The sequence below is a fragment of the Denticeps clupeoides genome, chromosome 2 (assembly GCF_900700375.1).
Source record: "Denticeps clupeoides chromosome 2, fDenClu1.1, whole genome shotgun sequence".
Taxonomy (NCBI): domain Eukaryota; kingdom Metazoa; phylum Chordata; class Actinopteri; order Clupeiformes; family Denticipitidae; genus Denticeps; species Denticeps clupeoides.
In genome coordinates, this window is record NC_041708.1 from 13,623,837 (window position 1) to 13,650,444 (window position 26,608).

General features: G+C 41.7%; 2 protein-coding genes across 7 annotated transcripts in view; one reads left to right on the forward strand and one right to left on the reverse strand.

Moving 5' to 3' along the window:
- Positions 1-26,608, forward strand: part of cdh23 (cadherin-related 23) — a 213,103-nt gene that overhangs the window by 154,219 nt on the left and 32,276 nt on the right. For all 6 annotated transcript variants that reach the window (XR_003748543.1, XM_028969157.1, XM_028969156.1 and 3 more), the window contains 19 exons: positions 2,170-2,286; positions 2,553-2,665; positions 3,129-3,236; positions 5,269-5,458; positions 5,592-5,737; positions 6,688-6,907; positions 7,498-7,650; positions 7,735-7,848; positions 8,904-9,052; positions 12,940-13,000; positions 13,352-13,500; positions 13,637-13,772; positions 22,956-23,344; positions 23,577-23,678; positions 24,127-24,129; positions 24,375-24,524; positions 24,817-24,945; positions 25,748-25,876; positions 26,001-26,228. Coding sequence is in view for 5 of the 6 variants with exons in the window: in XM_028969157.1 (XP_028824990.1) it covers positions 2,170-2,286; positions 2,553-2,665; positions 3,129-3,236; positions 5,269-5,458; positions 5,592-5,737; positions 6,688-6,907; positions 7,498-7,650; positions 7,735-7,848; positions 8,904-9,052; positions 12,940-13,000; positions 13,352-13,500; positions 13,637-13,772; positions 22,956-23,344; positions 23,577-23,678; positions 24,127-24,129; positions 24,375-24,524; positions 24,817-24,945; positions 25,748-25,876; positions 26,001-26,228 (2,786 nt within the window). In the remaining variant the exon portion in view is untranslated. The remainder of the gene's footprint in view (positions 1-2,169; positions 2,287-2,552; positions 2,666-3,128; positions 3,237-5,268; positions 5,459-5,591; positions 5,738-6,687; positions 6,908-7,497; positions 7,651-7,734; positions 7,849-8,903; positions 9,053-12,939; positions 13,001-13,351; positions 13,501-13,636; positions 13,773-22,955; positions 23,345-23,576; positions 23,679-24,126; positions 24,130-24,374; positions 24,525-24,816; positions 24,946-25,747; positions 25,877-26,000; positions 26,229-26,608) is intronic.
- LOC114783720 (nuclease-sensitive element-binding protein 1-like) lies at positions 16,525-20,307 on the reverse strand. Its single transcript, XM_028969240.1, has 2 exons — positions 20,135-20,307; positions 16,525-19,620 (listed from the first exon to the last, which is right to left on the reverse strand). The coding sequence occupies exon 2, from the start codon at positions 18,900-18,902 to the stop codon at positions 18,054-18,056; it is 849 nt and encodes a 282-aa protein (XP_028825073.1). The 5' UTR covers positions 18,903-19,620; positions 20,135-20,307; the 3' UTR covers positions 16,525-18,053.

Consider the following 26,608-nt stretch of genomic DNA (forward strand, 5'->3'; position numbering starts at 1 on the left):
CCTCGTGGGCTTACTCTTTGGCAAGTTTACCTTCAAGTGACTTCAAGGAAGACCTCCAGCTCACGCCTAAAGGTCGAGGATCGTGACCCTACCGCATCAGGACTCTTTTGCATGAAACAAGGACCAATGCAAGTAACGTCTATAACTATTTAGGTGCGTGTTTAAGCTTGAACCCCTTTTTAAGGTGAACCTTGATTCTCTGACGATTCTCATTAGGCTGTGGTTAATTGATGTGCATTCCGCACTTTTGTCTTGCATAGAAGGTTCATCACCTTTTTGTTCTCCACACCTTTGTCAAGTGGCCATCCCCCGAGCAAGAGGTGTGAAGGGCCAGCCATTTGTCATTGTCTGCGACACCCACCAAGGAGCGTGACAGGGCAGAAACAACAAATTCTGATTGGTCTGTGGCAACTTCCTAGGAGTCAAATGTATAAAAGGACTTTCTCTTGTGGTCTCGTGGACTTTTATTTTCTGTTCCATCGGGAACTGAGGGGAATCTTCCCATCTGTTTGTGAGTCTTTTCTATTTACCTATTTTCCTCCTGGATCAGGTGATCTCTCTGAAGCTTGGGTCAGCCTTTTTCTCTGTCTTTCATTTAGGGTTTTCTGTAACATTGGTACCTTTTTTACATACAATATTTACATGTAACTGCAATAATAATTTACTGGTGTTAATAAATTAGATACTGTTCATCCTTTAAGTGTGCCATGCCACTTTCTACCAATCAGATTGGAGTGGTTTTAATGCAGTGCTTTTGTGTGTAGAGAGAGAGTTTTTTTTTGCCGATCTCCACAGTTTTACAGTTCTAATCCCTCAACATATAGTTTTGCTATGATGGCTACATTGATTTAATTAATGTGGCCTTGTGTTGATTGAAATCCTGCACATGCTGCAATGAAATGTTTGCTTTTATTTGCCACCATGCCTTCCTTGTGGCCAGCACTGTGATTATATTCTTACAGAGTGTTTGTTCATCCCTGTGTAATCATTCTCACAAACCAATTTCCAACACAGGCAAAAGAACAAGAGAGAGACTTTAATTTGCATTTATTCTGATGACACTGTTACTTCAGACAATAGATCTGAAAATGATATTTTTGAAGAGCTGTGTGGACAGACGCTGGTGAATTTGCCCCATGGATGGTGCTTTCACCCCCAGCACTCAGGCCTCTGTCAAACCCATCATTAATCCCCCAATCCCTTGAAGAGTCACAGTCAATGGTGTTTGTGGGTGCGATTGACTGTCACTGTTTCTAGAATTAGAGGTCTGTCTACCTTACGATAAGATAAGATAAACCTTTATTAGTCGCACAAGTGGGAAATTGCATTAATATCTGTCACTCCACCCTTCATCACTGAATTTCACCACCCTACCACCCATCTACTACAAACCACTCTATCTCACCCCGCTTCCATTCCCACTACTCTACACCTGCCAACTCTTCAACCCTATATTTATTTGTGAGTATTTGTGAGTAGAGTAAAGCTATATTTTGGCTGCTGGATACTAAGACACTTGCAGATTCAATAGGGAATATGTGAGTTTCTTGGTCATGAGTAAGACACTACACATCTTAGATTCTTATCAGTTCTCTTTAAGGCTTCTGTTGTGGATTTCAACCTAGATAGTAACCCTAGCATAAAACCTTCAGCCAATCGTATGAGGGCAGCACCTAGGGTGCTGTGCAGTGTGGGTCACCTGGGGACCCATTATGAAGTCCTTTTAATATCAATCACTTTGGGATTTGGCGGAATGTGAAGACATAAACAATATCCAGCTGAAGAGGAAAAATTAAGTAATTAAGGTGCAGGGTAGGGACTCATGCACTGTGAGGCTCCATCTTACTGTAGCTGTTGTGTTTAAAGGACTTATTTTGAAAAATGCACCATCTGTCATTTTGGTAATGTTGTTCCCTCATCCTTTAGAAAAAAATATTTCTGGCTTTGTCCGGCATGAAATTCTATAAAATATTGTGTTGTTCATACAAACATTACACGGTGTTTATTTAAAATTACCAAGCAGTATGTTATGGTTTATATCATATGTTTATATGTGATGATTTTGGGTATGTGCACTTTTTGGGTATGTGCACTTTTTGAACTCAAATAATCTAGGGACTCACACCTTGTTCACTATCATTGTCATTCACTATCTCTCTCTCTCTCCAGGAGCAACAGTGCTGTTTGTGACAGCCATGGATCTGGATGCATCACGTGAGTTTGGACAACCCTCTCTCATCTACTCACTTCAGGGTTCCTCACAGTTCCGTCTCAACACTCGCTCAGGTATGTCCCTTTCCTGCCTCACCCTTGGTGTGTCACTGTTCGACACTGACCCGAAATAGTATGTTGCTGTAAACAGCAAACAGATGGTCTTGCATGAAAAACTTTGATGATCGTTTGCAGCCATGGTCTGTGTAAATTAATATTATTATGAAAATGTTTGGGTCATATTCCAGGCCTGAGAGCTTTTTCTGTGCTGTAAATATTTTGTGTGTGTGTGTGTGTGTGTGTGTGTGTGTGTGTGTGTGTCTGTGTGTTTGCAAGCACAGGAGAGCTCACCACCACAGCTTTGCTGGATCGGGAGGCCAAGTTTGAGTACATTCTAATTGTGCAGGCAGTGGATGGGGGCGTGGGGCCTCTACAGAAAACTGGCATTGCAACGGTAACATAACAGCTAGGACTGTATTATGGAGAATTTACCTGAATTAGAGAGGGGTGACAGAATACTAACCTGGAACATCTGATCCCATAATCATAGAAATGTTTCTTCCCAGGACGACCAAGTCGCAATCACTTTCTATTCTCTAGTGGCAGCAAAGACCCCCCTCCCATACTCCCATTTTCCCAATATATTTATTGATCTTTCTTCTGTAATCTGACACCAATCTGTGAGTGTGATAAACATCAGCCATATTATTTTTCTATCTATACATTTCTATACATTTTCTATTCTATACATTTCAGAGACTTTATGTTTTAAAAGAGCAGAGTGTGTGCTGCCCTGTGAAGCTTGGTGAAATTAAAAATCCATAATGCAGCCTTTATTTATTGACTTTGTCCTTGAGAGGGCAGCTGCTGTTCTACCTATAGAACATCTGTATGTCATCTGTATGGTTTCTCCACAGGTGAACATCACAATTCTGGACATTAATGATAATGTCCCCATGTGGAGGGATGAGCCATACCAGGCCAATGTGGTGGAGATGAGTCCAATTGGGACAGATGTGATCACGGTGAGTCAACAACACCACCTTACCAACTAAAATCACATTTAGGGCTAATGAAACAATCACAACTGATTGTTTGGTACTGTAGCTAGAATGGAACAAAAACTCATGTTCAGTATAGTGCAGGAACAATACAACCATAACATTTTACAAAAATATTGAGTTATTCTGACTGAGTTGTTCTTATATAATTTTATTTTACTTTCTTATAGTCTATGCTTATCTGAAATGTATTGAGTGTAATCTACAATTTTACACAGTACAGGAAAAATACAACCATACAACCATTTGACAGAAATATTAAGTTTGGTCCATCTTTTACTGGCAAATTTGCCATGGAGTCCACCAGACCTCTCAATGTACACTGTAAAATGAGGTACCAAGCTGCTAGTTCCAGATCTCTTACTGTAAGTTCCTGGACTTTCCACTACAATCCACAGATGCTCAACAGGGGCTGAGATCTGGAGAATTTGAAGGCCAAGTTATGAATGCATGACTTGTATTTAAAAACAAACATTGCCCAACATTGGGCAGTGGTGGCACCTGTATTGGATCAGACAACAAAGGGACCTGTTTTTGCTATACAGCACACAAATGCAAGCATTGAGTCAACTAAGGTGGAAACATTTGTTCAAAATACAGTACCAGTACCACAGCAAATAAAACAGATTTAATAATGTGTTATCAGAATGGGAAAAAGATGGACCATCAGTAATAGATAACTGAAGGAAAAAAAACAACTAATCAAAAGAAAATTTAAACAATTATAAATACAATATTAATAATAATAATTATATATAATAATAATAATAATAATAACAGTTACTGTTAACCTTGAGTAATCGGATACATACATTCCTTTTTTTGAACCCCCCCCAATGCCAGTGCAAAAATTAGAGCCAATGACCAATGACCAACATAACGAGATAATAAATGCTATTAATGCATTCTGTCATAATGTTATAATTCTGTCATATTATTATGGCTGATCTGTGTTTATACTGGTCTTTCTGCAGAGTAATTTTTATTTTTTTGTTCATGCAGAGCCACTTTTATTGACAACATTCTTCTCCAAATGCTGCCGGTGTATTACCAGAACATCCATCTTTACAACGCCTTTCTGCGATCAGAATTTATAACACCAAATTGGGTTCTTTATACTGACTACAGAACAGCAGGGAAAATGAAAAAAAACTTCTCTGCCTTTAAACTTACATCTGGTCAGCACAGATCGTCCATATGTGTGCAGATGTTGTGCAGAATCAGCGTTCTGTCATCTTTAATTAAATACTGAAATTCACTGTGCTTATTTAGCATGGATGTATAGATTTACATTTACATTTACAGCATTTATCAGACGCCCTTATCCAGAGCGACTTACAATCAGTATTACAGGGACAGTCTCCCTGGAGCAATTTAGGGTTAAGTGTCTTGCTCAGGGACACAATGGAACCAAGGAACCAAGTGGTATAGGAACCAAGTGGTCCACGCCAAGAGGACAGGTAGAGAGGAAGCCCCGTCCTACCTCTTTGAGGCAGAGTGCTGTTTTCATGATGAAGGTTCTGACTGTCCATTAATTAAGGGGATGCCACTGAGTGAAGTTAAGGAGCACTGTGTTGCTGGAGAGAAGTAGGGGGAGGAGTTGGCTATCTGTACCTATTGTCCCAGCTTTTGGACTCTTCTGTATGTCCAGTCCACGAGCCGATGAGCAGGAAAATAATGATGGTTTACCCCCCCTGCCCCCTGAGCTGTTTCTGGCCACCTGCAGAGCCACTGACTAGATGTTTTTGTTCTGATCTCATTTTATTTACTTTCTTATAGTCTATGCTTATCTAAAATACGTTGAGTGAGATTTACAATTTTACACAGTTATAGCCACTATTTGTCCAATATTAATACAAAATAAACACATTCAGCCATTAAACACATACACATTCAGCCGTTGTTGAAATAGCAGCTTCCCCACCATAAGACATCAGTTATTTTATTCATAATAACTTTACATACCTTTTCAACATTTTTTTCTTTCTCCCTGCAGGTCCTGGCAATGGATCCAGACTTTGGACTCAATGGCTCTGTGGTCTACAGCATCTACCCTGTGAATCCCTTCTACACCATTGGCAATACTTCGGGGAAGATTCGCACCAGTGGGGCTGTGCTGGACCGTGAGAGTCCCAACCCACAAAACTCTGCGCTTATGAGGACCATAATCATCTCAGCCACAGACCGTGAGAATCAACTTTAGATGCACACACAAAGACAAATGTGCATAGACAAATGTGCATATATGTGCATCTGCTGTTGCAGAATGCCATGAGAACTTGGTTGTTTTCACTTCCATCAACATGGCTCCCTCTGTAGGAGGAAGCCCACCACTGCAGGCCTCTGCAAGTGCCACTGTGTTTGTCAACCTGCTTGACCTTAATGACAACGACCCCACGTTCCTCAACCTACCGTCGGTGGCAGAGGTTCCAGAGGGCATCCCAATTGGATCATCTATTTTTAGGGTAAGAATATAATTATATGTTGTGTTTTCCTAAGAACAAAGATTCTAAATGAATCAAAATACATAAGCCTGATATGTTTTGATACTTTGATACACAATTACTGTATACACTGATGTGTTAATTAATAGTCCTAGATGCTAGATCTTTTACCCCAAATGATTATGTACATAATAATCTACTTATTAATTATAGAGCCTGTTGTTAGTTGAATAATGTTCCATTATATTCTCAATGTAGATATGAATAATGAATTATTCATGGTATGAATGCATTTAGAATAAAACTCATTATGAAATGTTATGTGAATGTTACTTCATGAAGCCCTAAGTAATAACTACATTTAACAGCCATTACATTTGTTATGGTGTAAGTTTGTGTGTGTGAGTGTGTGTGTGAGTGATTGTGCGTGTGCAAATGTGTGTGTGTGTGTGTGTGTGTGTGTGTGTGCATGTGCAATATAGTTTTTTTTATAGTTGTATTTTTTATATATCCTGCTAGTCTGTTATATGTTAGAAAAGCAGTTGTCAATTTTTGTGACTTATGATGAATTATTATAAATGTCCAATAATTAATTTTTTATTGAAAGTGGGAGAAAGTCGTTGTGATTGTTAACATACATACAAGCACCTGAGGAGAATTGTGTGGGACTCTTGAGGAAGCTCGCTTCCTTATCCTTGTCCCTTCCCATTCACCCGGATTGTAAGCTGTTTTCTTTTCAATGCCGGCAAATATCGGATATCAAATTTATGACCTAGGGGTTAAGGAAGCGTTCCCGTAATCAGAAAGTTGCCGGTTTGAATCCTGAGGTTCCACTGAGGTGCCACTGAGCAAAGCACCGTCCCCACACACTGCTCCCTGGGCTGCCCACTGCTCACCAAGGGTGATAGAATTGTGATATGTGAATCAGATTAATCAGATTCATGGCTAGACATAACGATTTTTTTACCCAGGTCCAGGTGCTTGATCCAGACGAAGCAGAAAATGGAGCAGTAACCCTTGCACTGCAGGTGGGGATACCACGGCTCGACTTTAGCCTCAACACCACCACAGGCATTCTGGTGTCCACGGCATCCCTGGACCGGGAGCAGATTGGACAGTATTTCCTCAGATTAGTGGCATTTGATGCTGGAAAATTCCCCAGAACCTCAACAAGCACCCTTACCATTACTGGTGAGTTGCTGTAGCAACATTACCTTAACCATCATAGGAAAGTTACACTGGCCCTATCACTATATAGCAACATCATTCTCACCATCATACTTGAGTTACACTGAAAGAGTTGCTATAGTGACATTACCTTGACCATCACAGGTGATATATACTGTCACTCTCATTATAACAGCATCACTATACTGTCACTATATCAACCTCAGAATACATTGTACTTTCACTGTAACTACAGCAATGCATCCTCACTGTTGGGTAATACTGCCAGTATAGAAACATATATACTGTATACTGTATGGTGGTGTGGCAGGTTGCCTGGTTCTCATTTGAATCTGGGGGGGGCATATTAGGGTAAGCATATTGCATATTGCAAATGTGCTAAAAACACTGACGTGCCAAAGCAAGAGCACTCAAGTCTGCCAAGAAGTGCATTGAGATCACTGCAAGTATAAAAATAGGTCTTGGGGGAAAGGCCAAGCACCCTGAAAAAGGTGACGGGTCAGACGTCAATAGCCTGTTAACTTAGAGTATATGACCCTTATGACTTATGTCCCTGTCCTTTCTGTCTCCATCTGTCTTAATTTTTCTTCCAGTGTTGGATATCAATGATGAGACCCCCACCTTTTTCCCTCGTGTGTATAACGTGTCATTGCTGGAGAGTGTCCCACGCGATTATGAAGTCGCTCGACTTAACTGCACAGACAATGATGCTGGGCTCAATGCTGAACTGAGCTACTTCATCACAGGTCAAGTCAAGGAAAAAAAACATTTTATGTTTATCAGGCTGTGTGTGTTTGAGTTGTAATGTTCTCCCAACTCTATCTGTGCAGGAGGTAACCAGGATGGGAAGTTCAGTGTGGGTTTCAGGAATGGAGTGGTGCGTACTGTTGTGGGGCTGGACAGAGAAACTCAGGCTGCTTATACACTTATCATTGAAGCCATAGGTATGTCCTTTCATAAAACACACGTGTCTCTGGGTACTGTCTGCCGAGAAGAGCAGACACTGTAGTTGGATTTCATTTTTGAGGTGGTGTGCAGTGTAATGTGCAAACCAAGCAACAGCTTCCAGATTTGTTCATTATTTAACAGACAACACATCACAACAGTCATTATTTAGAGTGACTTTCCGGCATTGTACAAGCCAGGGTTATTATTTCTAGAATTTCTATCCTATGATATGAACATTTATGAACATAGTTAACTTCTGCAGTTAACCATAGGAAAAGCAGAATCCAGATGAGAAATCATCTCTGTAAGTTGAAATAGATCTGTATGCATTTTTTGTGTGTTTTTTATAAAAGGTAAATGAAAACAAGTCCGAAATAAAGACCTTTGTTATTGTTGGCCTATTCCTTTCGTAGGCTTTCCTTCCATTACTATAACTACTTCTAGTAGTGCTTTGATAATAATATGTATTTTATTATTGGATATTAGATATAATTATTAATTAGAGTAATAGCAGTAGTAATAGTCAAATGTTACCAGCAGGGTTTTGTGTAATATTGTTCATCAGCCTGATGTCTGTGTGTGTCAATGTGTCTTTTTTTTCTGTGGGAGATTTGAGGTTTCCTGTTTTTACCGAAACTGTTGATGTGTTTTACTCACTGGTCCAGTCACAGATGTAATCTGCGTGTCTGCTCCTGTTTTGCTCATTTGTTTGCTGATGTTTTTTCTCTTCATTAATACCTTCAGCCTTCCTAAACCTTTTTCTTGACAACTCAGCACTTCCAGTCAATACTCAACATGTCAAGTTCTGCACATAATTCTGTTTTAGCCCCTACACTCCCACATATTTCCTTCTTCTTTATCTGGATTTGAGCTTTAAAAATCAGCTCAAAATGTACTACTATACTGTGATACTTACTGTATGTAAGGTGACTTCAGTAATGGGGAAATGGGTTTGGATGTGGACCTTCTGCAAGGTCTTCAGATATGCTCTGTGTATTTGTATATGCCCATGGTTGTGCATATGTGGGTCAATGTTTGTTTACGTATCCAGATAATGGTCCAGCCGGAAGCAGGAGGACTGGTACAGCCACGGTGAATGTGGAGGTTCTGGATGTCAATGACAACCGGCCCATCTTCATCCAGAACAGCTATGAGAGCAGCGTTCTGGAGACCATTCCTCAGGGAACCAGCATCCTTCAGGTGCATATAGCTGAACATCACCAGTAACTCTGTGGTCAGGTGGTGAGTTTTTGGGTCTGATGCCTAAATCGAATCTGGTTGCCAGTGACGAAGGTACAGCCTGAAACTGAGCCCAGTGGGTGTAGAGAAATTTTGAGATCACATCACGGATCATTCCTCAATACTATAGACTATGGTTATTTTGGAAAAAACAACCATGTTCAGACTATTTATGTATGATGGTTCCAGACACAGAAATTAGGTCATTTCCTATGAGTGCTGAACAAAAGAAAAACAACTGGACAAAGCTTCCTGTTTGTGTGTGTTTGAGTATGTTGAATGGAGACAAAGGCATGATGATTTAAACTACAGAGACATAACCGTGTTTTTGTGTATCTGTTTGTGTGTGTATATGTATATTGAATGGCGACAGAAGCATGGAGCCTTTCTCAAACCTATCCTGGGGACCAGTCATGTTAGGCTTTGCGGCTACATGGCCCAGCATAAAAAACAGTCAAAACCATACTTTTGAACACTGCCAAATGGTGAAGAACGTGCAAACTGCATAATGTAAATTAAATAAAAGTCTAGTCACCCACAGGGATTATTTGGCAGGGATTATATTGAAAACAACATTCTAATGCTTTCTCAACACTACAAAACGAGGAAGGGACACCGACAGAGCTTCTCGGTGCCACCATAACTTCACATATCTTGTTAGAAGACATAGATTGTTTTTGAGGGGAAATGTTGCTTGAAATAAGGTCAAATTTAGTATATGAAATGTCATAATTCTGAGTAAATAACTGATGCTTTTTTTGCTTCTGGCTCCACCTGTAAATTGGCATCATTCAATGGACACTTCTGAAAGAAAGAATAGCTTACTTTGAACTTTCCATGATTTATTGACAGCTTTCATTTTATTGACAGAAGCGCTATGATCAGACCTGACCTGACTGAATTTTGATTGGTGCAGAATCGAGACTACGTCCATAGTTCAGGTGTAAACCACAGAGGTGTAAACAACAGAGTGTAAACCACAGAGACGTAACCACGGACTTGTTGGATGTCGCCTGTGGTGTCTGGTTGGGTGTGACGTTGAAGTCAGGGTCAGATAAAGTCACTGGGGTTAGCTGGTTGCATACACCCTCTAGTGTGAACAAGGTGCTTCTGCTGTCTTTAGATTGTTGGTATGCTTCAGTTGCAGCATGTTTCATTAAATCTCAGTGGCATACTGCAGCAGACATGCATTGGTGTGGTACACTGGGAGTCCTGCAGGGTCACATGTGGTTGTGCAGGTCGGGGGCACCTGGCAGCACTGTGGAGGGTTCCGTCGAACAGAGGAGGAATAAGATGAACTGAAGGACTGACGCACGGAGCCCAGGCGCTTCCAAAGCTTGAGCTGGGGCTCACTGGAGAGGGTCTCCCCACAAGGGAAGAGCTCTGCAGGAGCACAGTCTGAGTCAAACGGGTCTGCTCCCCTACACAGAATGAGGAAAGCAGCCACGGCCCCCAGGAGCATTAAGATGCAGAAGGCAATGATGATGGTAGTCAGGGGGTTGTGGGGTGTGGCTGGAATCATGGTGGAGGGGAGAGTGGACAGGGTGAAGTTGGCAGGAGGGACTTCCTGTGTGAACAAGAAGGAGGAAGTGTTGAACAGCAGATCAGTCATGTTCATGGTTCCTGAATGGGCAGAAAGAACATGACAGGAAAATTAGGCATTTTTTGTGTTTGTATTCAAATTTGTTTGTCTTAGGTTTTTAGTTATCTTTATGTTCTCGGTTAGTTTTAGCCCTCATTATCTTTAACAACACACACACTTGACACATAAATTGTTGGCATTTAAAGCTATTAGGGAGCTCAGAAATAAATCCCCACTCAGAGGTCAGCGCTCGACAGAGTGCCATAGTGTAATACAAATTGGGTTTATTTAAAATACCCCCCCGCTCACATCCAATCACAGATGCCCACCCCCATGTACACAGGTCCCCAGTTGCGTGTGTAACATTTGTAAATGTCATCGCGTGTAATGCACAGCAGACAAACAGGATCAGTGGTGTAGGGAGAACACAGTGGAACGTGAAATTACGTTCAGGATGAAATTGCAGAAAAGCGGAGAAAAGGCCACCAGCGTACCACCACTGATTAGAGCCAATCAGCTCATTAGTCAGCAGTTGCTGACACACACACACACACACACACACACACACACGCTTTATTTTCACACCATCACTTTTTATGTATATAAAAACACACACGTATTGTATTCTATGCTTTAACTCATAAATGGCAAACATTACACAACTAAAACGCAGAGCATAAAATGCCCTGTTGACCAGCATCTTTCACACAAACATACAGAAATATTTTCTCACAGAAATGCACACACATGCACTCACACATGCACTACTGATAAAAAGTTGCAACACAGATTATAATGGAGGTTCGTTCAAAGAAAGCAATGCAGGAATAATGCAGGAAAAAGTATGATTCATGAATCTGATTGTTCAGCGTCTCCTTGCTTCAACTCCTTGCTCTGCACTCATATAACCTATGAACATAACTGTTGTAACACCATCCCTGTGTTAAACAGAAGAGCCTAAAATACTTTTAATTTACAATGTTGTTTTGTTCACTACATACCCTTGTATGTGTTATTTATGAGTAGGTGTGTCTACAGTGACTGGTAGTGTACATCTACCTCACAACTGCATAACACATACACACACCCTTGGCATCTTAGCATTTCAATTTTCACACATAAATTTACTAATAATCCGAACAATAGATGATTTGACCAATCTTGCAATACTGCTGCATGTTACTTGTGAAAAGGCCTCTGCTGTAGCCCCACTGCTCCTCTCTCCAGATTTCTCTCTGACACTTTATCTTGGCTTTATCTCACACTCTCACACAGATAACTTCCTCCTGAGATTCATGGGTGTTATAGTTCTATAACCACATGTTAACACATATTTCTTTACCTGTGTTGTTAAGTTGAGAAATGGGGTGGCGCCACCTCTTACTCCACTGGGATCCTCTGTGTGTGTATTTGCCTGTGTGTTGGGGTGATGAGGTGCTGGGGAGAGGGTCAGCACAGTGGGATAGGAGCCGGGGGGGACGTGGAGGTCCAGACAGAGGGTGTAGTGCATGTTGAGTGCCACTGCAATTGCATCTTTGCAGTTTCCGGGTGGAGGTAAGAGGTCCATGATTGGGGGGTCTGGTCAGTGCTGGGTCACTCTTACACTGTGTGTACCTGTGACTGAAGAGAATGTCTGCAGGACAGGACCCCTATAAACTGGGATGTAGTACAGCCTTTCTTTATCCACCATTCATCCATCAACTGAAGGGAACCCCTTCACACACACATTCACACACGTCTTCTTTTCTCTCTTCTCTCACCCTGCTTTCCTCCTTCCCCCTCCTCTTCACATCTCTTTATAAGGCTAATGAGACTCAAACATGAGCCCTCTCTTGTGTGTGTGTGTGTGTGTGTGTGTATCATAAAAGTTGAATGCTGCAGAACACCCTTCATTTGATGAGGATGAAGCTGAGAAGAGAAAACAAAACTCTAATCTGACTTCAGTTTCCCAAGCAAAAACATTTATTCAGAATGTTAGCTAGTCTTTCTTTCTTTCTTTCTTTCTGTTTTCTGCTATCTCTTTAGAGGTTGACGGTCATTGTAGTAGGGCTTCAGTGCTGTTACCATGACAACCTGGTTGGAGCAAAGGGGCTTGTGGAGAGGCGGGGTACCTCAAACTTTGCAATGTCTGCAGATGAACACACCAATGAGTGTGTATGTAGATGGTTGTGTTTAAGTGTCCGTGTGTAGTCCTTATATAATTGGGTTTTTAAGTGATGTTTCTCTGTCTTGCATGTGTGTGTTTGTGTTTGTGTGTGGTGAGCAGGTGCAGGCCACAGATGTAGATCAGGGAGAAAATGGCCGTGTGCTTTACAGGATCCTGTCAGGTGAGCGGAGACTAGAACATTCTACCAGTCTGTTCTCATTAGATCTGCTGATGTCAGATACATCTTAAGTATACAATATTTAAGATAAAATAATTAAGTACTAACTTTTCTAATTAAATAAATAGATTTCAAATGTATTTTATAGAATTACATTAATTTTGTTTACCTATAATACCTTAGCTTTTATGAACAGTGCCTTCAGTACACAGACAGTACACAATGAGCTGTCCTGTTCAGTCATAAATGATTGTTGGTCCAATCACCATTTTCTTCTGGACAGAGTGGTTGAGGGTGTGTTTGTGGACTGCAGAAAAACAACTAACTGTCAGTCCCTTTGGTTGTGTTCTGTAGGGAACAGCAACCAGCAGTTCAGCATCAACACCCTGACAGGGCTCATCAGCCGGGGAGAAAGGCCTCTGGACAGAGAGACCAGAAGTTCCAATGTCCTGGAGGTGGAGGCCTACAACAGTGACCAGGGCAGCATGAGGAATATAGTCAGGGTGAGGTGTCTGTGTGTTTGCATGTATGTATGTGTGTATGTGTGTGTGTGTGTGTATGTGTGTGTGTACTTGATACTTTGCTGAACCAGCAGAGGTCAGTGTTGCTCAACTCACAGCAGTCTGGTCTCCTGTGCAGGTGATTGTGTATGTGGAGGACGCCAATGATGAGACCCCGGTCTTCACTCAGCAGCAGTACAATCGGCTGGGCCTCAGAGAGACAGCTGGCATCGGCACCTCAGTCATTGTGGTCCGAGCCACAGACCCAGACACTGGTGAGGCTGTTCTTATGATCTTCACATGCTGGCTGTAGAACCGCTTCTGAATTGTTTTATAAATGCTGTATGTATGCTGCAGTCCAATCAGTGCTAAGCTTAATTTGTGAGAATTTGTTTTAATTTCTATAATATTGATATGGAATAGATAAAGCAGTTAAAAACAACCCAATTTTGGTTATTTTGGTAACCCAGCGCTGGGTCAAAAAGGGACCAACCCAACGCTGGGTTAATTTGACCCAACAAGTTGGGTTACATGTTTAACCCAGCATGCTGGGTTGTGGTTTTTAACTCAACTATTAGTTAAAAATGACTATGCTGCTGGGTTGAATGGAACCCAAAATGGGTCAGAAATAAAAACAATTCTACAGCAATACATACTTCAATAATGGAATTTTATTCATGACAAAACATTAAACAAATGTGTCCATATGAATTTAAGACTTTTTTTTCCATCTCCACCTCAGCATTAAGACAATTTTTATGAAAATGTATCAAACTGTAGTCACAGTGTTTCTGGAATAAAGTCAGTAACAATGAATCAGACTGAAGTCAAATTAACTTTAGAAAAAAGACATATTATCTTTAGAAAAACACAATTTGGCATGTAAATGTAATGAAAAAAAGTTTTCTTATCATGCATAAACTAAGATATAAGAGTCATCTGTAAGAAACACACAACAAAGAGCATCAGACTTAAGAACATCTATGCAGTAAGGATCAGATTTGGTCAAAATAAACTTGCAACTTTCCTAAAATGTGCCCTCTGTAAAAAAAAGTATAATACAATACTAGACACATCTAGCACAAGAAGAACCAGATACAAAATGAACAACTGCAAGCCTATTTGCTTTAATCACTGCAAAGTAATTGTGCAACAATCAGGCATGAAGAGCTGTGCTATAAGCATAATTGTGCCTTACCCTGCTAGCTCATTCTTCAGCTTCTGAACCTTTGGAGGTAGCTCACTTCTACCTTAATTTCACATTGCCTTCTGAATGAAGGTAAAAGTGTTTTCAAGCACTTTGGGTGCTGCAGGTGAAGTGCGTAGGTTAAGCCAAACAAGAGGCACATTGCTTGAGTTAGGTTGGTGAGTGCTTCCCTTGCCAGGTTGCCCTCTCGGATGATGCCCAGTCTTGAGGGGTTGAGTTATGGCAATGCTGGGCTTGCTGAACTGTTGTCCTCATAATAGAGGATTCCCACTGGGATGTCCATGGAGTCTCCATAGACTCTACATAGTGCAAGAAACAAGACAAAAAGAGAATATTCAGGTTAACAGCAATTTGTCTACAATCAACTGTATAGAATTATCTAATATTATAATTTTTGTAATTCATTGTGATTTTATTTTAGGCACTGTAAACAAGCTATTTTGTGTGTTTATATATAGGCGTCTTTCATGTTGTGACAGTAGGTGGTATATTACACAATTTGATATTTGAATGGTACAAATGGAGAACTGCTGAACTGCTCTTGAAGAACATAGATGCGTCATCTCCAAGAATTATTGGACGTCCTCTCAGGACAAGGCATCTAGTGGCTGTTGGCTCTGTGCTCTGCAAAGTGGTATAAAACACACTTGAATGTAGAACAAAGGAAATAAATCTTATATCAGTTTATTTGTCCATATGGAGAAATACCACAAGAGAACAAGTTTATGTATTGAACTAACCATCAATACCATTATGAGAAGAAAAGAGCTAATTGCTTTCCTATCCGACCGGTCTTCCTCTTGAAATTTCCATCAAAATTGGACACAACCCCTCAAGAACACCAAAGAACTCTTCTTTAAAATTTCTACCAACAATCCTGTTAAACTCAGGGTAAACCTGGAAAATATTAAATATGCTCAGTTTTGATATTCATCTAAGAACGAATATGATTCCTGATCCAAGCAAGGAAAGGGCTTAGTTCCTTCTTGCATAAGTTCCATGTTTTAGCCTGTAATGTTTAAAAAAACGGTGCTCTTCTTACAGATAGTACTTGCATTTCCAAAGCATTTTAAAGTGGCTTTAAACAAAACTAGTGTTGAAAAGTGAGTGTTGAAAGTGAGTGTTTTCAAAATTTTTCAAAAATTCTACAAAACTGTATGTAGAGAAGTAGAGAGCTACTCTAAAAACACATTGCTGCAAGTATCAAATGCTCACTGTTCCCTTAAGATGACCTCATAATTTAGACACAATCAAATGCATGTTTCAAACTACAAATGTTCCAGCAGTTTCTAATTTGAATAGAGAAAACAACTCACCTTGTTCATCCACAAAATGGTTCTCGTTGCAGCAAGCAAAACTCCTTTAAAAAAAAGTCCAAACTTGAGAGAAACAGACAAATGTAGACAGAAAGGTATACTTCTAAAATACAACATTAAACCCCAAAACCCCCCCTTTCACAGCGTATATGCAAAATAAAGCTTACCGATCTCCGTGTGAGTGAGTACACACAAATTGGTGGCTCCAATGCAGTCGCAAGATATTAAGCAGTGTTAGCATAGCAAGTGTTAGTTAGCAAGATATTAAGCAGTGAAGCTTGCAGAAAACTTGCCGCAGAATTTTTTTCCCGCCCGTCTCCTAACTCTCATAAAATTATTTTTTTGCCCTTCAGAAACGTATTTTTTCGCCCCTCAGAAACTAAAGACGGTTGTGGTGGAAATTCTGCCGTCTGGGGAGCTGCAATAAAGGAAGTCAACTGAATTGATTATCCAAGTTTATTTTACTTTTGCATCAACAAGGTCAGACCACTCCATCAAGGGTTTAAGGTAACTCATCACAGGCAGTTGTATTGAAATAAAAATATAAACTCAAAACTAAATAATTAAAAAAACAAACAATTTAAAATTAAAATCAACAACAAGTATATCAATCAAGATATAGCGTATTATATGTCCGTATCGGTCTCATCCGAGGAGGAGCTTGATTCAAAGTATGATTGACCACAAGTTACATCATTGTTGCTGGGGTTCTGGGGTTTGGGGTCCTGTTGGGGGAGCCACGAATAGAGAAGAAGGGAAACTTTTTGACCTATGGCAGTATCAATAAGTGTGACTAACAATGCTCTAAGACAGGGGATGCAACAGCATCCACAGAGAATCAAAACAGAGGAGAATACAGCAAGGGCCATGCAGATGGAGACAGCTAGATTTTTATATTTCCCAAACATATTGTCCCACATAGAAGTGTCAATTCCTGAGTGTTCGTTCAATTTAGCACTGAGGGTTCTAAGACCATCTACTGCACGAGTCAGCTTCCCCAGGGGAGCCGTGTTGTTGGGGATAAAGGTGCAGCATTGGTTGGCAAAAATTGAGCAAACTCCGCCTTTCTCCGCTAATAACATATCAACAGCAATGCGATTCTGGAAGGCCATAAGTGAGGTGGCTTTAAGTTGTTCATGTACAGCCTCAAATCCGTCTCTAGTAAAGTTTGATAAGCGCTGCACATTGTAATGAATGTAATTGATTCTGTCAACATTTTTGTTAGGAGTTATTCAAATCAAAATTGATTCAAACCCTGCAGCTATTTGATTAACTAATTTGTATTTGTCGGGCACATACTGGGAATACCTATGGCATCAATGTAAGTTGTGTCAGGGGAATCAAAAGAAAACAATGATCTCTTAGCTAAGCGGGAGTGAACATTGGAAAAAGAGACCGGAACTTCCGATGCGGTTACGAGGAAAATAGTCACAGGTAGGATAAGAGTAGAAGGAGTGCAGACACCCAACCAGTTCTCAGGTAAAGTGGAGCGCAGTGTTTTACTACTACCAGATGTCAGAACGATCAACTTTCGGGGAATGAGACAGGTTGTGGATGGATGCACAATACAAAACATTCACAGTACCAACATGGATACCAACATGGGGACAATCTTCAACAATGGGCGAGGTCCTAAACATACAATGCAATCAGATTTTGCAGTGTCACCAGTAGCTTCTGCAAGTAACAACAAGTTATTCCTGTGGCCAAGTTATTATTATTTATTTATTTATTTATTTTCTCAAAACAGACCAAATATCAAATTATTTTTCCCTTTAAAAACCATTTGGTGTAAAAACTTAAGACCGATTTAGAAAAACATCAGCTGTTTCCCCAAAACATTTAACTGTCACATAAAAATAATGGAAAAGAACAGGTCTGCATAGATTCTGCAGGCAATTGGTGGCAATCTGGTCAAATGCATGTTGCAAGTTTAGACGATTGTCAAGTCAAATGTGTTTCTTATTGCTCAGATGTTTGATGTTTCTTCTTGTTAACTTTACCGGACGATGGTAGAGATGGTAAGTCGGTGTTTACTCAGCCCCGCCCTGCTCAGCCTCGGGAGCGGGCGTTTTCTCAGCGGATGTTTTGGCTGCCTTGCTCTCTTTGCCATCCTGGTGGTCTGGGCGGTAGTTGATGTTGCATCTGTAGCGCCGCTGGTGGGGCTCCTGGTTCTCTTTGTCTTCCTCGCCTTCCCTCACCAGTCTGGGACGTGGGGGACTCCTTGTTCTGAAGCCTCTGTAGTAGTTCTGCCTCATTGGTTTGCTCTGGTCTGGACCACCCTGGTTGTCACTACCTTCAGTTCCTTCTGTCATTTCCGCTCGTGGTGCGCTGGTATATGGGGATCGACGGCCATAGCGTCGGCGGATGAAGTACGGTGGATAGCGCGGCCTGCCAGGGAACAAAGTTCTGCGTTGCTGTGGCTGTGTGTCCCCCTCAGGAACAATTTCCTGGCTCTCTCTCTTCTCCTGCCCCTCGTTCTGGTAGTTATCCTGGTAGTCGCGTGGGGGTCTCCTCCGGCGTGGGTACCGCCTGTAGCGGTTCCGGTCAGCGGCGTATTTGCTGCCCTGTTTGGGATTGTTCATGGTGGGAGTGTTCTCCTCTGTGTCCACGTCTCTTGCCATAGGGAACACCACATCCTCTGTTCCATCCTCTTTCTTCATTGGGACATTCTCGTAACCAATGTCCTCTTTGGCCGCAGTTGAAGCACACATCCGGTCGGCGATATGAAGTGGAGTTGGCAGCAGCATGCTGCAGCAGAGCCAGTTGTGCCCTGTGGGTTGAATCTTTGTTTTTGTTGTCTTCTTTGATCCTCGCTTCCGCCTGTCTGGCCTGGGCGTGGCGCGCATGGCGCAGAACTTCAGCGAGACGCTCTGTAGCATCTACCCACATGATGCAGGAAGTCTTTGTTGCTTCACTGAGGGGGGGAAGAAGGCCATGACTCCAAAGGCTGCTGAGCACACATGCTGATTTTAGAAAGGTCACAGGCAGTAGGAAAGTTGCCAGCGATTGCGGTCACAAGTTCTTCAGCCCAGCATCTGTAGTCTGCATCTCCCCGCACTACACCAATGTCGTTTTGATCAGCAGTTGCCCAACCAAGGGTGCAGGGCTGATGATGGGTAGTGAAATGTTCACGTTCACCATACTGCGCAGGGATCATGTGCCTTAGCAGGAATCGGGCCATTTCGGTGGATGTCGGTGTGAATTCTATGATGAAATCACTCACGGCTCTGGATAGGGCCGCACCCCCTCGATCTGCATTTGGGAGATGCTTGGAAGAGTTCAGAAGGTCTTCTGTTGTCCATGGTCTGTAAACAAATGTAGGCCCCCCGTCCCAGAGACCTGAATCATGGGAAGAGTTGCAGTTGAGGGTCCTGATGGTTCAGATGATGCGGTGGCAGACCAGGTCTTGGGTGGAGAATATGGGGCGGCTGCTCTGGTGGTGTTTTTTTCCTCTAAAGTCGAAGCAGTGACGCCATCATGCTGTGGTGGTTTCTGTTGTTCTTGTAACGGTTTCTCCAGCAGGAGTTGCTGCTGTTCCAGTGGGGGTTGCTGTTGGGGGTAGGGTGGAGGGGTCCAACTCAGTTCGACCTGCGCGCCCTGTAATGACAGATACAACGAGGCAGGTGCAGTATCAGATAATTTATTTTTTATATCAAGGTTCAGCGAGGTCTCCCCTTTTGTTTTCTTTCCCACAGTCAGCGCGGTCAGAGCGTTCTGGGTGTTTTGTCTGTCTCTTCGGTCACCTTCTGCTTCCCATATTTTAAAACAGTCTTCCATTATAAGCATTTTCCGAATTACTTTACTTTGAACTTTCTTTGACTGCAGTATTTTTCGCCTGCTACCCTGTAGCCCCTCCTTCAGCTTTTTTAGCTGAGTTTGACTAAGAGACCCACCCGCAGGAAAAACGTAATTTTCATGCCACCAGTCCACCAGATGATTACACACATCATCACCATATTTCTGTTTCATCTCTATTAAACAAAATAAAAGGTGACACTCGCTTAGTTGGATCAACTCAGTTGACTACAGAATAAAGCAAATATGCAATTCTTAATCTTCTAAATTCTGCAGTTTTCATTAAATGTTTGAGAGGTGGAATGTTTTAGCTCACCGTGTTCGTGTCCCCAGACGACAGAAAAGAGAAAAATCCCGGCGGAATCGGCCAAGGACACTGACCACAGTCCCAGTCACTCTGAAACTCTAAGACGAGGTTTTGGAAATGGATCTTGGTGACCCAGGGTGATCATCCCCTCCGATCAGGTCCTGGCGGATTCACGCGGATCCTGTTCATGACGCCAATTGTGGTGGAAATTCTGCCGTCTGGGGAGCTGCAATAAAGGAAGTCAACTGAATTGATTATCCAAGTTTATTTTACAGCGCATGGGGGGACCCACAAGAGAACTTCCCCCCGCGTGATTACAGTTCACAAGCATTTATACTTCTGGGGTATACAAGGTCGAAAAACAATCTCGCACCACTTTGGACAGTGGCGCCCATCAACGTCACAGAACCTTTCTTTTATCAGTTTATGTCTAGTTTTTGCGTCAAACTTTTGCATCAACAAGGACAGACCTAAGATACGCAGCTGTTGTCTTCTAACTGTTCCATGACTAAAGGTGAAACACGTGGAGTGTCCGGGCCTACTATCCCTACTAAAATTTTCCTTCCACACGGTGCAAAGACAATGGCGGCTTCTCTCGCTCATGTCCCAGGTAGTTGACGTGACGTGCGTGCTCTCTTTCAGGTCCGCGTTCCCAACCCAGCACCGCTGGGTTACAGATCAAGACCGATTTTCAACCAAAATTGGGTTAAATTAATCCAACAACAGACTCAACCCAGCATTTGGGTTGAAAAAACAACCCAGCGTTTTTTAGAGTGTGCAGCAGTGTTTCACAATGACAATCACTTAATTTTCTCTTCAAATCACTCACATTCTTACTTTAAGAGTTGGAAATAAATACTGATTTTAAAATTAAACTGATTGGGGACTTGCAGTGCAGGGCATGTAGAGAAAAAGGAACACTCCAACGCTATTTCGTGCTTGTGGAAGTGTTTCATTCCCTTTGTTTGGCCTTTCATGGAGATCCTGTTATGCTGCCATGTTGATTTGTGAAACAGTGACAAGCCTGCGGTCTTAACCTCATTCTGGTGCAGATTCACATGCATCATTTCAAATGGACTTCTGCATTTCACTTCACCTGACCAGCTGTTCTCAGAACTCCTGATTTGGAATTAGTGACACAGGTTCCTCCAGAATTCTCCCAATTTACAGCCAGGCAATGAACTAAGAAAACGATATATAGGCAGAGACACCCCCATACTCACTTAAACTACATTACACTGACATTTGCATTGAACAGTTAAATAGATGATGAAAGAAATAACAAATATGAATGAGTAAATCCAGCAATTACCTCTTTATTAAGAGTACTTAGTTTTATTTGTAATCAAGGGTATTTCTAGTATTTGCACGATGTATTTGTATTGTATCAAGGTGGATCAGTTTATGGGTTTTGAGGGATAAGTGCTAGTCTTTATGAACCACAAAGTGGTTCTACACACCACATTGCTGCACAGGGTGTCTGATCATTAGTTCAACATCCCTATATGTGGTAATAGCCTAGTGGGTAACACACTCGCCTATGAACCAGAAGACCCAGGTTCACTTACTTTACTTTACTTGGCAAACGCTTTTATCCAAAGACAGATTTTGAGTTACAAACCTGAGAGCCCTGATAAGGCCTAATTTGTCAAGAATAGAACATGCTAGGGAATTGTTAAGTGCTAGATGAATTTTTTTTTGTGAGTGAGTGTGTGTGTGTGTGTGTGTGTGTGTGTTTGTGTTAGACTCATTTGAAATACTTTTTAAACAAGTGTCCCTGATCAAGAGCAACCCTCAGTCTCCAGGTGGACTGTCCCTGTAACTACTGATTGTAAATTATTTATTTCACAAATTTTTGTTCTGATCCAGTGTTATACAGAATGATGACACATATGCTCAAAACTAGTAAAAACTAGGGGAATGTGTGCGGTGGGAATACACAGATACCAGGCCCAAGTGAAATATTGTGCTTTTAATTACAGTGAGCGGTAAACAACCAACCAAGCCTAAAGTGCTATATACAACAACAACACAACACTCCACAGGAGGACAACACACCATGAAAGGAGAGACTATACAGTTACACAACAAAGCCACAACTAACCACACTAATCACTCTTAACACACAACAAAGGCTTATATCCAACTCTACATCACTCCCAAACACTCCTCCTCCTCTGGCTCCACAACAGCCTCAACTGGTGGTTAGAATGATCCTTAAGTGCTCCCTGGACCTGTGCGTTGATTGGCTGGCAGTTGAGGAATCAGTGGGCGGAACCATTATCCCAATCTCCACCCAGCAAAGAGCCTAAAAGGGAAACTCGTACAAACACAGAACACCCCAAACCATTCTACGGCCCAAAGGACATAACACAAGCTAATAACATTTTGTTTATAACACACTTTACATTTTCAATTGAAAAACTACATAATAAAAAGCAAAAGAAACTGGCATAAAATCCGTATTTTCTACTAATAAAAGGTGCTCTGAGGGTGACAGAAAGGAGATTCCACAGGCAAAAGACAGCAGCTCTTATCACTCATACTCTTGAGTTTTGTCCTTGTTGGTAGGAGGTGATTTGATTAGGCAGAAAAGAGGGATTGTGTTGAGGTTTGTAATGTTAATAGTTCTTTAGGAGGAGCGTCTCCATATATGCACTGGTGAGTGAGGATGAAGATCTTTTATTCACTCCTTGCAGAAATGAGAAACCAGTATGGAAGTCTACACATATCTACACATATCTTCAGATTTAAGTATTCCTTCACCTAAAGAACATGTGATGTGTTCTTGTATAACTCTTTTATGTTATTTGCTTTTACTTGTTTCTAGGTGATGGAGGGGCAGTAGCCTATGCTATAGTTTCCGGCTCTGACCGTAAATTTGAAGTGGATGTGAGCACAGGTCTAGTGACATCTGTAGACTACCTGGACTATGAAACAAAGACAAGCTACCTGATGAATATCTCAGCCACAGACCAGTCACCCCCATTCCACCGTGGATACTGCACTGTCTACGTGACACTCCTCAACGAGCTGGACGAGGCAGTGGCCTTCTTTTCAGCTGGCTATGAGACCTCACTTCGTGAAAACATTGCCACAGGAACCGAGGTCATACAAGTGCAGGCACAGTCAGCAGATAACCTCAATCAGCTCACATATCGCTTTGACCCCGACACCTCGCCTGCTGCACTGGCGCTCTTCAAAATTGACAGCGTCACGGTACTCATTCAATACCTATAATAAAAATTCATCCTTTGCATGGAAATAATTTATTTCTGTTAATTCATTCACAAACTAAATACAAAATGTGATTTGATGCTTAGTTTGCACATATTTCATAAAATTTTGACTGGATTAATTGCTCCGGCAACACGGTTAACAAAGGTCAAATGTCTGGTTTTCGCTGATTGGTGCAGCCTGTTCCCTCACTGTGGCTCATTGCCACCTGCAGGGTCGCATCACTGTCACTGGCCTGATAGACCGAGAGAAAGGGGACTTCTACACCCTGACGATTGTTGCAGATGACGGTGGACCCAAGCGAGGCTCCACTGTGGTAAAGACCTATAGCACAGATCTGCTAGTGCTGATTGTCTGTTCTCCAGAATTTTAGATCCAGCCCAACTGCCCTTCAGATTTTCAGTTATCCATCATCAAGACCTAGGTGTGCTGAAACTGTGCTAGACTGTGTGTCCTTAGGGCTAGATTTAAGAACCACTCTCCAAACGTCTGGATGCAACCAACTGTGTAACCAACTCTCCAAACGTCTGGATGCAACCAACTGTGTAACTGTGGGGCGTCTGTAAAATGCATCCATGTAGATATTTGTTCAAACGAGCCATGTAAACTTATGTAAGTAATGTTGAGTTTAAACTGTGGTCCAGTTAAAATGATTTCAAGTCAGATGAAAATAAACTGATTTATTGTTGTAAGTCAAAAATACATAAATTATAATTTTGCTCATTCTTGTTTTTTTCTTTTTTCTTCTTTCCTTGATCTTGCAGAAGGTAAGAAGTGTCCATCCTCAGCACACATTTGTTAGCATAAGATATTGATGCTTAGATGATAATTCAGCCTTAGAAAAGTTTTAGAGCCCAAATGCTAGGTATGTTTTAAATACTTATTTATCAGTTCAAAATGTGGTTTAGAGATTGATTGATTCATCTCATAATCTAATTCAGTGTGTCACCCCGAGGCTAATTTAGAGAATAGATGGTTGTGTTCTTTAATGATGGCATTGCTGTTGTCACAGGTGTCAATCACCATCTTGGATGAAAATGACAACAGTCCGGAGTTTGACATCACCTCAGACATGTCAGTGTCCATTCGAGAGGACACTCCGATTGGTCAGAAAGTGGCAGTGGTTCTAGGGCGGGACCGAGATGCTGGGAGAAATGGACTGGTGAGTCCAGTGTATTTTAGTGGGAAAACACAGCCTGGAGAGCTGGCCTTGGATTTCCAAAAGACAACCTCCTGGTGTGCTCCAGGTGACCCAGACTAGGAGTATAACATGTAGAAAATGGCTGCCTGGATGGATGGATAAATATTAAAATATATTTTATGCACTGGCAGTTGATTCATTTACATCAGTTCGCTATGGTATAAAAAGAATCAGAATGTCACTGCAGCGTTGAGCTTGTGTCCTGTACAACGTTTATGAACTAGAATTTCTCTGCTTGTCATCCCTCCCACAGGTGAACTTCACCCTGGTGGCGGGAAACATGAGGGATATTTTTGAGATACGCACGGTAAACAACACATATGGGGATGTTTATGTCAATGCACCCCTGGACCGTGAAACTGTTGATCGCTACATCCTCAGGGTGAGATGCTTATTCTGCTTCTATTTATATACAAGTTTACAAGACAGGCAGCTTCTTCTCTATTGGCTGGATTAGATTACCAAACTTTTTTTCCTTCACTATGCTCAAGGGGTTTCCACTATATCATGTAAACAGTAATATTTGATATGTTTTTTATACTAATCTATACCTTGGTCAACACTAATCCAAAATCTGCAGAATAGAACTGTCCAGTGTAGATTGAGCCATGTCATGTTAGGTCATCTGGACCATAGAACACAGTATAGAGGAAATGCAGGATTACATGATCAGGTCTCTTAGATCTCACCTTAAACAAAAAGGTGACCAGGTGTTTGCAGTCACTTGCTATATATATATAAAATGCACTCTTACATCATTGTTTGTAAATCAAGCCTGAAAACTCACACACACCTAATGGCCTTCTTCTAGTTTTCCATTTTTACTTTGACTATAAAGCCTAAAATGTACAGGGACATTTTACGTAAATGTCCCTGTACATTTTAGGCATTATAGTCAAAGTAAAAATGAATTGCATATTTAAAATGTTATGTATGGAAAACTAGAAGAAGGCCATTAGGTGTGTGTGAGTTACTGCATGGACAGCATAGGCCAGTGTGTTACCCTAAGTTAGTGTCCTAGGGTAGTACTAGGATACTTCATGCATTGCATCATACTGAACACCCCAATGAGTGAACAGTGACCAAAATGTGTTCATGGTGGATATTCTGCTAGTTCCTCAAACTCCTGATTTGGAATGATGTTGGTGCAAATGCTTGTTTTAGGGTATATATGCTCTATGCAGGTGCGTGCAGTGGATAATGGTTCTCCTTCACGGTACTCCGATCTCTCTCTGACCATTAACATCTTGGATGTGAACGATAACACACCAGTAATCCAGAGTCCCCGTGGAATCAATATCAGCATCAGTGAGGTGAAGACCACCTGCCAACTACCACCACCTTCCCCTGTCTTGTATCATCATCACAGCAACACTCCAACACCATAACCCTTATTCTGGAATAAATAATGCTTAATAAGTACTTTTGGAAATGCAGAATGTGGGTGGAGGAACTGCTGTGTTACGAGTTGTGGCCACAGACCGAGACATCGGCCCAAACGGCATGCTCTTCTACTACATCACTGCCGGCAACCAGGACCTGACGTTTCGCATGGACCGCATGACTGGTGAGATGGTGACCAGACCATCCCCACCTGACCGTGAGCGGCAGCAGTGGTACCAGCTCACTGTCACTGTGGAGGATGATGGGACACCACCTCTGTCGGTAAGACTCACAAACAAGCGTTTCAATCTGCTCCTAGAGCAGATTACGTTTTGAGTTGGAGGGTCCCCTCCAGTGGTTGATATGGGTACAGCAAACAGCCCTCGCTCAATCATTTTCCATAATGTCTTAGCCCCACTCAGGATCTCAGCTCCAATAGCCCAACCCATGATACACACACACACATACACTCACACCTATAGACAATTTAGTCACAAATTCACCTGGTGTACATGCCTTTGGATAGTAAGTGGAAACCAGAGAATCCGGAGGAATCCCACACCAACACAGGGAGAGCAATCTCACAACCTTGGAAGTGCAAGGCCATGTCGCTAACTGCCACACTAGCTGGCAACAGCAAAACAACTTATACCCAGTGCACG